The following is a 16,098-nucleotide window of genomic DNA, read 5'->3' on the forward strand; positions in this document are numbered from 1 at the left end:
TCTCTCCCTCTCTGTGGCTCTCTCTCTCTCTCTCTCTGTGTCTCTCTCTCTCTCTCTCTCTCTCTCTCTCTCTCTCTCTGTGTCTCTCTCTCTCTCTCTGTTTGGCTCACTCCCTCTCTGTGTCTCTCTCTCCCTCTCTCTATGTGGCTCTCTCTCTCTCTGGCTTTCTCTCTCTCCGTTTTACACCTATAACCCTGTTGCTGTATGTTCTCTCTCCCTAACTAACTAATCAGCTCTATATGCTAATCTATGTGTCATCATTGACCTCTCTGAGAAGCAGAATGTCTCTCCTGTCCTCCTGTATGAGTGCACCGCATGAGGCGCCCAGCAGGCATGATACCTACAGGGTGGAGAGGTACGGTAACTAGTAACTACACACCTCACCTCACCCTGTGGTTGTGTAGACGCCGTCAAGCCCCGAGTCCTGACTGGTTACCCCGACCTACCTACAGCTCCTGTATCAGTCTGTGGTGTTTCTGTGTTTCTGCACTAGACAAGACACCTACCCCTAGCTCTCTGAGGTCATCTCTGGAATACTGTATTGAGTTATAGCCATTGTGGGTGTCCCCCCACCTCCTGCCCCCCCCACCCCCCAATTCCATTAGAGACCTCAAAGAGCTCTGGGTGATGTCATCCTTTAATCTAGTTTTACACTGGACAGTTCTTCCATCGCTAATGGAGATACAACCAGGGGAATAGTAGCCTGGGCCCAGATCTGTTTATGTTGTTTTGTGAACCCCTATGATCATTGACACAATCAGATCTGGGGACCCAGGCTAAAGGGGCCTGCCTGATGAAGAATACGAGATAAAAGAGCTTCAATCTGGTCTCGTTCTGGGAGTCAAAACGCATCAGTGTCTGAGCTGTAGGACCTGAACGTTCTGCTGGTTGATCAGTGGTGGTGGGTTACATCTTTCTATGGTTGTGTCTCAATGATTCTACACTCAGGTTCTTCTGTTGTCTTTGTGAATGCCCTTCTGTGTCTCTCTCGGTCTCTCTCTGTCTTTCTCTGTCTGTCTCGCTCACTCTCGCTCTCTCAAATGGGGGTCTGTCTCTGCTCTCTCTCTGTCTCTCTCTCTCTCTCTTTCTCTGCATGTGTGGCCACTGAACTAACTGTTGATACTGTACTGATGTCAGCCTAAGTAACTATTTGAGATCAGGTTTGTTGTTTTTGGGGTGCCAAGGTTAAAGCTATCTCCATCAGGTTTGTTGTTGGGAAGCGTCAGGCTAATGCTAGGCTAAAGCTATCTCCATCAGGTTTGTTGTTGGGGAGCGCCAGGCTAATGCTAGGCTAAAGCTATCTCCATCAGGTTTGTTATTGTGGAGTGCTAGGCTAATGCTAGTTCTATCTTTTTAAAATTGTGTGTGTGCAGTGTGACGTCTGCCATGACGTCGGAGCTACCCGATCGCTACGAACGCCTGACCTCTGTCTCCAGCTCAGTGGACTTTGAGCAGAGAGACACTGTAAGTACTACTTCCTGGTTTTACTGGGGTCAGGGGTCATGGGGTGTGGAGCCACTACAGTAGGGACTTCACTACAACAGGAACATTTGTTTGGGAGAAAAATCTTCTCGTACATTTTAGTCATTTAGCAGATGCTCTTATCCAGAACAACTTAGTTAGTGAATGCATGTTAAAGTTGTACAGCAAATTTGTTCCATTTTGCACAAATTGGATTTGTAACATATCATACGAATTGCAAATTCCGTAACATATCACACCAAATGGATGACGTAGTAGACAGTTGGATGAAGTAGTACACACAAAAAAAACGGGGACCACTTTACGCTTCTGATCACCACTTTCAAAACTACCGACTGAAATTATACAACAGATTGAGAGTGAATCTTTAAAAGAGAGTAAGTTGCGAGAACCACATAGTTGATTTCGTCTTATTGTCAGCATTACTTTGAACTGCTGACCAAGTGTACGTTTGACCAGAGAACAGGATACCAAGGTTACTGTTAATTTCTTTTGAATTCCAGTAAATTCAGGAAGTACACTGAAATGTAAATTCTCTTCAATGCTTTTTGATGAGGAAAATGTGGAATTAGAATTTGATTTATGTTCTGAATTGAAATGGAATTGACCCCCAACACTGCAGGATACAGCTTGGGAGAACCTCGACATGTTCAGTTTTGGATTGGGTTTTATTCGGGTCACTTACTCACTTTTTATGAGTCTACTACTGTGACTCAACGTTGCAAGAAGAATCTCCCCCAATCTACAGCAGCTTTAACCTAATCTCATCTCTCTTCAGGGATTCTGCTCCTGGTTAACAGCCATCTTCCGCATAAAGTGAGTCTCCAATAAAGCTTTGGGTGTGTGCATGGGACAGCAAGAAAGGGAGAATGAGGTGTGTGTGTGTGTGTGTGTGTTAACAAACAAACTGTCAATTTGACTGTGTTCAGAGGTCTGCTCTGCCTCATAGGGACTTTCCTGGTTAAATAAAAGTTAAATCTCTCTCTCTCTCTGTCTCTCTCTCTCTCCAGGGATGAGGAGATCCGGGAGAAGTGTGGGGAGGATGCAGTGCACTACCTCTCCTTCCAGAGGCACATCATTGGTCTGCTGGTGGTGGTGGGCGTGCTCTCAGTGGCCATTGTCCTGCCCGTCAACTTCTCAGGAAATCTATTGGGTGAGTGGGGTTTAGGGGGCGGGACTTCAGGAATACTTGAGACTAACACTGGGCTGGTGGTGTTCCGTATCCCCTATGTAGTGCACTACTTTAGATCAGGGCTCTATTTCCCTATGTCCCTGTGGGTGGTTCTGGTCAACAGTAGTGCACTTCAGAGGGAATAGGGGGCCATTTGAGACGTATCCCTAGTAGTCATCAGAAGTCCCTCACTTCAGAAGTCCTTTAGTCTGGATAGTGGGGTTTTAGGACTTTGAGGTTATTAATATAGATTGAATTGTATCTATTTTAACTCAGATGACTCAAGGGTTATATCATGTGATTTTTCCATCTTGTCGTCACATGAAACATCAAAGTGGAGGCAAATACAAGTAAGTGAAAAAGTAGCCTTGTCCAAGCTAGCCTTGTCTGAGTCCATCGGGCAGGAGCATATCTCCAGCTCCTCTAGGGCGAGGCGGCTGCTCCTCCTCTAGGGCGAGGCGGCTGCTCCTCCTCTAGGGCGAGGCGGCTGCTCCTCCTCTAGGGCGAGGCGGCTGCTCCTCCTCTAGGGCGAGGCGGCTGCTCCTCCTCTAGGGCGTGGCGGCGGCGGCTGCTCCTCCTCTAGGGCGAGGCGGCTGCTCCTCCTCTAGGGCGAGGCGGCTGCTCCTCCTCTAGGGCGAGGCGGCGGCTGCTCCTCCTCTAGGGCGAGGCGGCGGCTGCTACTCCTCTAGGGCGAGGCGGCGGCTCCTCCTCTAGGGCGAGGCGGCGGCTCCTCCTCTAGGGCGAGGCGGCGGCGGCTCCTCCTCTAGGGCGAGGCGGCGGCGGCTCCTCCTCTAGGGCGAGGCGGCGGCGGCTCCTCCTCTAGGGCGAGGCGGCTGCTCCTCCTCTAGGGCGAGGCGGCTGCTCCTCCTCTAGGGCGAGGCGGCTGCTCCTCCTCTAGGGCGAGGCGGCTGCTCCTCCTCTAAGGCGAGGCGGCTGCTCCTCCTCTAGGGCGAGGCGGCGGCGGCTGCTCCTCTAGGGCGAGGCGGCGGCGGCGGCTGCTCCTCCTCTAGGGCGAGGCGGCGACGGCTGCTCCTCCTCTAGGGCGAGGCGGCGGCGGCTGCTCCTCCTCTAGGGCGAGGCGGCGGCGGCTGCTCCTCCTCTAGGGCGAGGCGGCGGCGGCTGCTCCTCCTCTAGGGCGAGGCGGCGGCGGCTGCTCCTCCTCTAGGGCGAGGCGGCGGCTGCTCCTCCTCTAGGACGAGGCGGCGGCTGCTCCTCCTCTAGGGAGAGGCGGCGGCTGCTCCTCCTCTAGGGAGAGGCGGCGGCTGCTCCTCCTCTAGGGCGAGGCGGCGGCTGCTCCTCCTCTAGGGCGAGGCGGCTTGATGTTCAAGGGCAGACTATTTGTTATTAGATGTAATTACTATCAATGTCCTCTGTGTAGAAATAGCTGTTGTCATGCTGGCCAGCTTGGCCATTTAAAATATATGTTCTGTGTATCACATGAGTCAAATTCATCTCGTCAGCGCCTTGTGGATTCATTTCCTCACTTTGATATAATAGGAAACCTCCTGTTCCTCTAAAAACACATGAGCCCCAAACCCACCTATGGATATAGAATGAACTATAACGTACAATTCCCATTCTAGAACCAATCATAGAAATATAATGAACTATAATGGACAAATCCCCATTCTAGAACCCAATCATAGAAATATAATGAACTATAATGTACATTCCCATTCTAGAACCCAATCATAGAATGAACTATAACGTACATTCCCATTCTAGAACCAATTGTAGAAATAGAATGACTAGCTGCTTCAACAGACATAATGTCCTGTTATTCTACTGTGTACTAGGCTAGCCATGAAGTAAAATATCATCTCTTTTTTTTTCCCACACAGAAAACAATGCCTACAGTTTTGGGCGTACCACTATAGCCAATCTGGATGCCAAGTGAGTGCTTCTCCATTTCTGTTTCCTTATTGTAGGGTGATGGTGATGAAAATGAACTTCCTTACGTTATAATTAAGCAATAAGGCACCTCGGGTACAGCCTGGATACAGCCCTTAGCCTTGGTATATTGGACATATACCACATTGGAAATCTTACTTATTGACGCTCCAATTTTAGTAGGAATGGTTGGTGTCTGTCCCCCCTCACAGTAACATACTGCTGTGGTTAACTGGGTTTATCTGTCTCTCCTCACAGTAACATACTGCTGTGGTTAACTGGGTTTATCTGTCTCTCCTCACAGTAACATACTGCTGTGGTTAACTGGGTTTATCTGTCTCTCCTCACAGTAACATACTGCTGTGGTTAACTGGGTTTATCTGTCTCTCCTCACAGTAACATACTGCTGTGGTTAACTGGGTTTATCTGTCTCTCCTCACAGTAACATACTGCTGTGGTTAACTGGGTTTATCTGTCTCTCCTCACAGTAACATACTGCTGTGGTTAACTGGGTTTATCTGTCTCTCCTCACAGTAACATACTGCTGTGGTTAACTGGGTTTATCTGTCTCTCCTCACAGTAACATGCTGCTGTGGTTAACTGGGTTTATCTGTCTCTCCTCACAGTAACATGCTGCTGTGGTTAACTGGGTTTATCTGTCTCTCCTCACAGTAACATACTGCTGTGGTTAACTGGGTTTATCTGTCTCTCCTCACAGTAACATACTGCTGTGGTTAACTGGGTTTATCTGTCTCTCCTCACAGTAACATACTGCTGTGGTTAACTGGGTTTATCTGTCTCTCCTCACAGTAACATGCTGCTGTGGTTAACTGGGTTTATCTGTCTCTCCTCACAGTAACATACTGCTGTGGTTAACTGGGTTTACCTGTCTCTCCTCACAGTAACATGCTGCTGTGGTTAACTGGGTTTACCTGTCTCTCCTCACAGTAACATACTGCTGTGGTTAACTGGGTTTATCTGTCTCTCCTCACAGTAACATACTGCTGTGGTTAACTGGGTTTATCTGTCTCTCCTCACAGTAACATGCTGCTGTGGTTAACTGGGTTTACCTGTCTCTCCTCACAGTAACATACTGCTGTGGTTAACTGGGTTTACCTGTCTCTCCTCACAGTAACATGCTGCTGTGGTTAACTGGGTTTATCTGTCTCTCCTCACAGTAACATACTGCTGTGGTTAACTGGGTTTATCTGTCTCTCCTCACAGTAACATGCTGCTGTGGTTAACTGGGTTTATCTGTCTCTCCTCACAGTAACATACTGCTGTGGTTAACTGGGTTTATCTATCTCTCCTCACAGTAACATACTGCTGTGGTTAACTGGGTTTATCTGTCTCTCCTCACAGTAACATACTGCTGTGGTTAACTGGGTTTATCTGTCTCTCCTCACAGTAACATACTGCTGTGGTTAACTGGGTTTACCTGTCTCTCCTCACAGTAACATGCTGCTGTGGTTAACTGGGTTTATCTGTCTCTCCTCACAGTAACATGCTGCTGTGGTTAACTGGGTTTATCTGTCTCTCCTCACAGTAACATACTGCTGTGGTTATCTGTCTCTCCTCACAGTAACATACTGCTGTGGTTAACTGGGTTTATCTGTCTCTCCTCACAGTAACATGCTGCTGTGGTTAACTGGGTTTATTTGTCTCTCCTCACAGTAACATACTGCTGTGGTTAACTGGGTTTATCTGTCTCTCCTCACAGTAACATACTGCTGTGGTTAACTGGGTTTATCTGTCTCTCCTCACAGTAACATACTGCTGTGGTTAACTGGGTTTACCTGTCTCTCCTCACAGTAACATACTGCTGTGGTTAACTGGGTTTATCTGTCTCTCCTCACAGTAACATACTGCTGTGGTTAACTGGGTTTATCTGTCTCTCCTCACAGTAACATACTGCTGTGGTTAACTGGGTTTATCTGTCTCTCCTCACAGTAACATACTGCTGTGGTTAACTGGGTTTATCTGTCTCTCCTCACAGTAACATACTGCTGTGGTTAACTGGGTTTATCTGTCTCTCCTCACAGTAACATACTGCTGTGGTTAACTGGGTTTATCTGTCTCTCCTCACAGTAACATACTGCTGTGGTTAACTGGGTTTATCTGTCTCTCCTCACAGTAACATACTGCTGTGGTTAACTGGGTTTATCTGTCTCTCCTCACAGTAACATACTGCTGTGGTTAACTGGGTTTATCTGTCTCTCCTCACAGTAACATACTGCTGTGGTTAACTGGGTTTACCTGTCTCTCCTCACAGTAACATACTGCTGTGGTTAACTGGGTTTTTGTCTCTCCTCACAGTAACATACTGCTGTGGTTAACTGGGTTTACCTGTCTCTCCTCACAGTAACATACTGCTGTGGTTAACTGGGTTTATCTGTCTCTCCTCACAGTAACATACTGCTGTGGTTAACTGGGTTTATCTGTCTCTCCTCACAGTAACATACTGCTGTGGTTAACTGGCTTTATCTGTCTCTCCTCACAGTAACATGCTGCTGTGGTTAACTGGGTTTATCTGTCTCTCCTCACAGTAACATACTGCTGTGGTTAACTGGGTTTATCTGTCTCTCCTCACAGTAACATACTGCTGTGGTTAACTGGGTTTATCTGTCTCTCCTCACAGTAACATACTGCTGTGGTTAACTGGGTTTATCTGTCTCTCCTCACAGTAACATACTGCTGTGGTTAACTGGGTTTATCTGTCTCTCCTCACAGTAACATACTGCTGTGGTTAACTGGGTTTACCTGTCTCTCCTCACAGTAACATACTGCTGTGGTTAACTGGGTTTATCTGTCTCTCCTCACAGTAACATACTGCTGTGGTTAACTGGGTTTATTTGTCTCTCCTCACAGTAACATGCTGCTGTGGTTAACTGGGTTTATCTGTCTCTCCTCACAGTAACATACTGCTGTGGTTAACTGGGTTTATCTGTCTCTCCTCACAGTAACATACTGCTGTGGTTAACTGGGTTTATCTGTCTCTCCTCACAGTAACATGCTGCTGTGGTTAACTGGGTTTATCTGTCTCTCCTCACAGTAACATACTGCTGTGGTTAACTGGGTTTACCTGTCTCTCCTCACAGTAACATGCTGCTGTGGTTAACTGGGTTTATCTGTCTCTCCTCACAGTAACATGCTGCTGTGGTTAACTGGGTTTATCTGTCTCTCCTCACAGTAACATACTGCTGTGGTTAACTGGGTTTACCTGTCTCTCCTCACAGTAACATACTGCTGTGGTTAACTGGGTTTATCTGTCTCTCCTCACAGTAACATACTGCTGTGGTTAACTGGGTTTATCTGTCTCTCCTCACAGTAACATACTGCTGTGGTTAACTGGGTTTATTTGTCTCTCCTCACAGTAACATACTGCTGTGGTTAACTGGGTTTATCTGTCTCTCCTCACAGTAACATACTGCTGTGGTTAACTGGGTTTATCTGTCTCTCCTCACAGTAACATACTGCTGTGGTTAACTGGGTTTATCTGTCTCTCCTCACAGTAACATACTGCTGTGGTTAACTGGGTTTATCTGTCTCTCCTCACAGTAACATACTGCTGTGGTTAACTGGGTTTATCTGTCTCTCCTCACAGTAACATACTGCTGTGGTTAACTGGGTTTACCTGTCTCTCCTCACAGTAACATACTGCTGTGGTTAACTGGGTTTATCTGTCTCTCCTCACAGTAACATACTGCTGTGGTTAACTGGGTTTATCTGTCTCTCCTCACAGTAACATGCTGCTGTGGTTAACTGGGTTTATCTGTCTCTCCTCACAGTAACATGCTGCTGTGGTTAACTGGGTTTATCTGTCTCTCCTCACAGTAACATACTGCTGTGGTTAACTGGGTTTATCTGTCTCTCCTCACAGTAACATGCTGCTGTGGTTAACTGGGTTTATCTGTCTCTCCTCACAGTAACATGCTGCTGTGGTTAACTGGGTTTATCTGTCTCTCCTCACAGTAACATACTGCTGTGGTTAACTGGGTTTATCTGTCTCTCCTCACAGTAACATGCTGCTGTGGTTAACTGGGTTTATCTGTCTCTCCTCACAGTAACATACTGCTGTGGTTAACTGGGTTTATCTGTCTCTCCTCACAGTAACATACTGCTGTGGTTAACTGGGTTTATCTGTCTCTCCTCACAGTAACATACTGCTGTGGTTAACTGGGTTTACCTGTCTCTCCTCACAGTAACATGCTGCTGTGGTTAACTGGGTTTATCTGTCTCTCCTCACAGTAACATACTGCTGTGGTTATCTGTCTCTCCTCACAGTAACATACTGCTGTGGTTAACTGGGTTTATCTGTCTCTCCTCACAGTAACATGCTGCTGTGGTTAACTGGGTTTATCTGTCTCTCCTCACAGTAACATACTGCTGTGGTTAACTGGGTTTACCTGTCTCTCCTCACAGTAACATACTGCTGTGGTTAACTGGGTTTATCTGTCTCTCCTCACAGTAACATACTGCTGTGGTTAACTGGGTTTATCTGTCTCTCCTCACAGTAACATACTGCTGTGGTTAACTGGGTTTATTTGTCTCTCCTCACAGTAACATACTGTTGTGGTTAACTGGGTTTACCTGTCTCTCCTCACAGTAACATACTGCTGTGGTTAACTGGGTTTATCTGTCTCTCCTCACAGTAACATACTGCTGTGGTTAACTGGGTTTATCTGTCTCTCCTCACAGTAACATGCTGCTGTGGTTAACTGGGTTTACCTGTCTCTCCTCACAGTAACATACTGCTGTGGTTAACTGGGTTTACCTGTCTCTCCTCACAGTAACATACTGCTGTGGTTATCTGTCTCTCCTCACAGTAACATACTGCTGTGGTTAACTGGGTTTATCTGTCTCTCCTCACAGTAACATACTGCTGTGGTTAACTGGGTTTATCTGTCTCTCCTCACAGTAACATGCTGCTGTGGTTAACTGGGTTTACCTGTCTCTCCTCACAGTAACATACTGCTGTGGTTATCTGGGTTTATCTGTCTCTCCTCACAGTAACATACTGCTGTGGTTAACTGGGTTTATTTGTCTCTCCTCACAGTAACATACTGCTGTGGTTAACTGGGTTTATCTGTCTCTCCTCACAGTAACATACTGCTGTGGTTAACTGGGTTTATCTGTCTCTCCTCACAGTAACATACTGCTGTGGTTAACTGGGTTTATCTGTCTCTCCTCACAGTAACATACTGCTGTGGTTAACTGGGTTTATCTGTCTCTCCTCACAGTAACATGCTGCTGTGGTTAACTGGGTTTATCTGTCTCTCCTCACAGTAACATACTGCTGTGGTTACTGGGTTTATCTGTCTCTCCTCACAGTAACATACTGCGGTGGTTAACTGGGTTTACCGGTCTCTCCTCACAGTAACATACTGCTGTGGTTAACTGGGTTTATCTGTCTCTCCTCACAGTAACATGCTGTGTGGTTAACTGGGTTTACCTGTCTCTCCTCACAGTAACATGCTGCTGTGGTTAACTGGGTTTACCTGTCTCTCCTCACAGTAACATACTGCTGTGGTTAACTGGGTTTACCTGTCTCTCCTCACAGTAACATACTGCTGTGGTTACTGGGTTACTGTCCTCCTCACAGTAACATACTGCTGTGGTTAACTGGGTTTATCTGTCTCTCCTCACAGTACATACTGCTGTGGTTAACTGGGTTTACTGTCTCTCTCACTACACTGATGTGGTAACATACTGCTGTGGTTAACTGGGTTTATCTGTCTCTCCTCACAGTAACATACTGCTGTGGTTAACTGGGTTTATCTGTCTCTCCTCACAGTAACATACTGCTGTGGTAACACACTTGGGTTTATCTGTCTCTCCTCACAGTAAAATACTGCTGTGGTTAACTGGGTTTATCTGTCTCTCCTCACAGTAACATACTGCTGTGGTTAACGGGTTTATCTGTCTCTCCTCACAGTAACATACTGCTGTGGTTAACTGGGTTTACCTGTCTCTCCTCACAGTAACATACTGCTGTGTGTAACTGGGTTTATCTGGTTCTCCTCACAGTAACATACTGCTGTGGTTAACTGGGTTTTACTGTCTCTCCTCACAGTAACATACTGCTGTGGTTACGGGGTTTATCTGTCTCTCCTCACAGTAACATACTGCTGTGGTTAACTGGGTTTATCTGTCTCTCCCTCACAGTAACATACTGCGTGGTTAACTGGGTTTATCTGTCTCTCCTCACAGTAACATACTGCTGTGGTTAACTGGGTTTATCTGTCTCTCCTCACAGTAACATACTGCTGTGGTTAACTGGGTTTACCTGTCTCTCCTCACAGTAACATACTGCTGTGGTTAACTGGGTTTACCTGTCTCTCCTCACAGTAACATACTGCTGTGGTTAACTGGGTTTATCTGTCTCTCCTCACAGTAACATACTGTTGTGGTTAACTGGGTTTATCTGTCCTCTCCTCACAGTAACATACTGCTGTGGTTACTGGGTTTATCTGTCTCTCCTCACAGTAACATACTGCTGTGGTTAACTGGGTTTATCTGTCTCTCCTCACAGTAACATACTGCTGTGGTTAACTGGGTTTATCTGTCTCTCCTCACAGTAACATACTGCTGTGGTTAACTGGGTTTATCTGTCTCTCCTCACAGTAACATACTGCTGTGGTTAACTGGGTTTACCTGTCTCTCCTCACAGTAACATACTGCTGTGGTTAACTGGGTTTATCTGTCTCTCCTCACAGTAACATACTGCTGTGGTTAACTGGGTTTACCTGTCTCTCCTCACAGTAACATGCTGCTGTGGTTAACTGGGTTTATCTGTCTCTCCTCACAGTAACATACTGCTGTGGTTAACTGGGTTTATCTGTCTCTCCTCACAGTAACATGCTGCTGTGGTTAACTGGGTTTATCTGTCTCTCCTCACAGTAACATACTGCTGTGGTTAACTGGGTTTATCTGTCTCTCCTCACAGTAACATGCTGCTGTGGTTAACTGGGTTTATCTGTCTCTCCTCACAGTAACATGCTGCTGTGGTTTAACTGGGTTTATCTGTCTCTCCTCACAGTAACATACTGCTGGTTAACTGGGTTTATCTGTCTCTCCTCACAGTAACATACTGCTGTGGTTAACTGGGTTTATCTGTCTCTCCTCACAGTAACATACTGCTGTGGTTAACTGGGTTTATCTGTCTCTCCTCACAGTAACATAGCTGCTGTGGTTAACTGGGTTTATCTGTCTCTCCTCACAGTAACATACTGCTGTGGTTAACTGGGTTTACCTGTCTCTCCTCACAGTAACATACTGCTGTGGTTAACTGGGTTTATCTGTCTCTCCCTCACAGTAACATACTGCTGTGGTTAACTGGGTTTATCTGTCTCTCCTCACAGTAACATGCTGCTGTGGTTAACTGGGTTTATCTGTCTCTCCTCACAGTAACATACTGCTGTGGTTAACTGGGTTTATCTGTCTCTCCTCACAGTAACATACTGCTGTGGTTAACTGGGTTTACCTGTCTCTCCTCACAGTAACATACTGCTGTGGTTAACTGGGTTTATCTGTCTCTCCTCACAGTAACATACTGCTGTGGTTAACTGGGTTTATCTGTCTCTCCTCACAGTAACATACTGCTGTGGTTAACTGGGTTTATCTGTCTCTCCTCACAGTAACATACTGCTGTGGTTAACTGGGTTTATCTGTCTCTCCTCACAGTAACATACTGCTGTGGTTAACTGGGTTTATCTGTCTCTCCTCACAGTAACATACTGCTGTGGTTAACTGGGTTTATCTGTCTCTCCTCACAGTAACATACTGCTGTGGTTAACTGGGTTTATCTGTCTCTCCTCACAGTAACATACTGCTGTGGTTAACTGGGTTTATCTGTCTCTCCTCACAGTAACATACTGCTGTGGTTAACTGGGTTTATCTGTCTCTCCTCACAGTAACATACTGCTGTGGTTAACTGGGTTTATCTGTCTCTCCTCACAGTAACATACTGCTGTGGTTAACTGGGTTTATCTGTCTCTCCTCACAGTACATACTGCTGTGGTTAACTGGGTTTATCTGTCTCTCCTCACAGTAACATACTGCTGTGGTTAACTGGGTTTATCTGTCTCTCCTCACAGTAACATACTGCTGTGGTTAACTGGGTTTATCTGTCTCTCCTCACAGTAACATACTGCTGTGGTTAACTGGGTTTATCTGTCTCTCCTCACAGTAACATGCTGCTGTGGTTAACTGGGTTTATCTGTCTCTCCTCACAGTAACATACTGCTGTGGTTAACTGGGTTTATCTGTCTCTCCTCACAGTAACATACTGCTGTGGTTAACTGGGTTTATCTGTCTCTCCTCACAGTAACATACTGCTGTGGTTAACTGGGTTTATCTGCCTCCGCTCCTCACAGTACATGCTGCTGTGGTTAACTGGGTTTATCTGTCTCTCCTCACAGTACATACTGCTGTGGTTAACTGGGTTTACCTGTCTCTCCTCACAGTAACATACTGCTGTGGTTAACTGGGTTTTACCTGTCTCTCCTCACAGTAACATAACTGCTGTGGTTAACTGGTTTATCTGTCTCTCCTCACGTAACAATACTGCTGTGGTTTTAACTGTGTTATTCTGTCTCTCCTCACAGTAACATACTGCTGTGGTTAACTGGTTTTATCTGTCTCTCCTCACAGTAACATACTGCTGTGGTTACTGGGTTTATCTGTCCTCTCCTCACAGTAACATACTGCTGTGGTTAAACTGGGTTATCTGTCTCTCCTCACAGTAACATACTGCTGTGGTTAACTGGTTGATCTGTTCTCCTCACAGTAACTACTGCTGTGGTTATCTGGGTTTATTGTCCTCTCCTCACAGTAACATAGCTGCGTTGGTTAACTGGGTTTATCTGTCTCTCCTCACAGTAACATACTGCTGTGGTTACTGGGTTTATCTGTCTCTCTCACAGTACAGGCTGCCGGTGGTTAAATGGGTTTATCGGTCTCCTCCTCACAGTAACATACTGCTGTGGTTAACTGGGTTTATCTGTCTCTCCTCACAGTAACATACTGCTGTGGTTAACTGGGTTTATCTGTCTCTCTCACAGTAACATGCTGCTGTGGTTACTGGGTTTATCTGTCTCTCCTCACAGTACATACTGCTGTGGTTAACTGGGTTTATCTGTCTCTCCTCAAGTAACATACTGTTGTGGTTAACGGGTTTATCTGTCTCTCCTCACAACCACAGCAGCATGGTTACTGTCCTGTCTCTCCTCACAGTACATACTGCTGTGGTTAACTGGGTTTATCTGTCTCTCCTCACAGTAACATACTGCTGTGGTTACTGGGTTTATCTGTCTCTCCTCAATAACATACTGCTGTGGTTAACTGGGTTTATCTGTCTCTCCTCACAGTAACATGCTGCTGTGGTTACTGGGTTTATCTGTCTCTCCTCACAGTAACATACTGCTGTGGTTTAACCTGGGTTTATCTGTCTCCCTCACAGTACATAGCTGCTGTGGTTAACTGGGTTTATCTGTCTCTCCTCACAGTAACATACTGCTGTGGTTAACTGGGTTTAATCCTGTCTCTCCTCACAGTAACATACTGCTGTGGTTAACTGGGTTTACCTGTCTCTCCTCACAGTAACATACTGCTGTGGTTAACTGGGTTTATCTGTCTCTCCTCACAGTAACATCTGCTGTGGTTAACTGGGTTTATCTGTCTCTCCTCACAGTAACATAGCTGCTGTGGTTAACTGGGTTTATCCTGTCTCTCCTCACAGTAACATACTGCTGTGGTTAACTGAGGTTTATCTGTCTCTCCTCACAGTAACATACTGCTGTGGTTAACTGGGTTTATCTGTCCTCCTCCTCACAGTAACATACTGCTGTGGTTAACTGGGTTTATCGTCTCTCCTCACAGTAACATACTGCTGTGGTTAACTGGGTTTATCTGTCTCTCCTCACAGTACATACTGCTGTGGTTAACTGGGTTTATCTGTCTCTCCTCACAGTAACATACTGCTGTGGTTAACTGGGTTTATCTGTCTCTCCTCACAGTAACATACTGCTGTGGTTATACTGGGTTTATCTGTCTCTCCTCACAGTAACATGCTGCTGTGGTTAACTGGGTTTATCTGTCTCTCCTCACAGTAACATACTGCTGTGGTTATCTGGTTATCTGTCTCTCCTCACAGTAACATGCTGCGGTGGTTAACTCTCACAGTAACATGCTGCTGTGGTTAACTGGGTGTTATCTGTCTCTCCTCACAGTAACATTCTGCTGTGGTTAACTGGGTTTATCTGTCTCTCCTCACAGTAACATACTGCGGTGGTTATCTGTCTCCTCCTCACAGTAACATACTGCTGTGGTTAACTGGGTTTATCTGTCTCTCCTCACAGTAACATACTGCTGTGGTTAACTGGGTTTATCTGTCTCTCCTCACAGTAACATACTGCTGGTGGTTAACTGGGTTTATCTGTCTCTCCTCACAGTAACATACTGCTGTGGTTAACTGGGTTTATCTGTCTCTCCTCACAGTAAACATACTGCTGTGGGTTAACTGGGTTTATTCTGTCTCTCCTCACAGTAACATCTGCTGTGGTTAACTGGGTTTAATCTGTCTCTCCTCACAGTACATGCTGCTGTGGTTAACTGGGTTTATCTGTCTCTCCTCACAGTAACATGCTGCTGTGGTTAACTGGGTTTATCTGTCTCTCCTCACAGTAACATACTGCTGTGGTTAACTGGGTTTACCTGTCTCTCCTCACAGTAACATACTGCTGTGGTTAACTGGGTTTATCTGTCCTCTCCTCACAGTAACATACTGCTGTGGTTAACTGGGTTTATCTGTCTCTCCTCACAGGAACATACTGCTGTGGTTAACTGGGTTTATCTGTCTCTCCTCACAGTAACATACTGCTGTGGTTAACTGGGTTTATCTGTCTCTCCTCACAGTAACATGCTGCTGTGGTAACTGGGTTTATCTGTCTCTCCTCACAGTAACATACTGCTGTGGTTAACTGGGTTTATCTGTCTCTCCTCACAGTAACATACTGCTGTGGTTAACTGGGTTTATCTGTCTCTCCTCACAGTAACATACTGCTGTGGTTAACTGGGTTTATCTGTCTCTCCTCACAGTAACATACTGCTGTGGTTAACAGGGTTTATCTGTCTCTCCTCACAGTAACATACTGCTGTGGTTAACAGGGTTTATCTGTCTCCTCACAGTAACATACTGCTGTGGTTAACTGGGTTTATCTGTCTCTCCTCACAGTAACATGCTGCTGTGGTTAACAGGGTTTATCTGTCTCTCCTCACAGTAACATACTGCTGTGGTTAACTGGGTTTATCTGTCTCTCCTCACAGTAACATACTGCTGTGGTTAACTGGGTTTATCTGTCTCTCCTCACAGTAACATACTGCTGTGGTTAACTGGGTTTATTTGTCTCTCCTCACAGTAACATACTGCTGTGGTTAACTGGGTTTACCTGTCTCTCCTCACAGTAACATACTGCTGTGGTTAACTGGGGTTTATCTGTCTCTCCTCACAGTAACATGCTGCTGTGGTTAACTGGGTTTATTTGTCTCTCCTCACA

At 45.9% G+C, this 16,098-nt stretch overlaps 1 protein-coding gene across 3 annotated transcripts in view; it reads left to right on the forward strand.

The window, feature by feature from the left end:
* LOC115155659 (CSC1-like protein 2) overlaps positions 1 to 16,098 on the forward strand; it is a 78,908-nt gene that overhangs the window by 7,679 nt on the left and 55,131 nt on the right. For 2 of the 3 annotated variants that reach the window (XM_029702523.1, XM_029702533.1), the window contains exons 3-6: positions 1,374 to 1,464; positions 2,261 to 2,298; positions 2,493 to 2,635; positions 4,495 to 4,546. In XM_029702523.1, the coding sequence (XP_029558383.1) occupies positions 1,374 to 1,464; positions 2,261 to 2,298; positions 2,493 to 2,635; positions 4,495 to 4,546 (324 nt within the window). Of the gene's footprint in view, positions 1 to 150; positions 356 to 1,373; positions 1,465 to 2,260; positions 2,299 to 2,492; positions 2,636 to 4,494; positions 4,547 to 16,098 lie in introns of those variants that run through there. The other variant, XM_029702514.1, reaches the window with a different exon arrangement.

This window comes from Salmo trutta, chromosome 2, assembly GCF_901001165.1.
Source record: "Salmo trutta chromosome 2, fSalTru1.1, whole genome shotgun sequence".
In the NCBI taxonomy this organism is placed as follows: Eukaryota; Metazoa; Chordata; class Actinopteri; order Salmoniformes; family Salmonidae; genus Salmo; species Salmo trutta.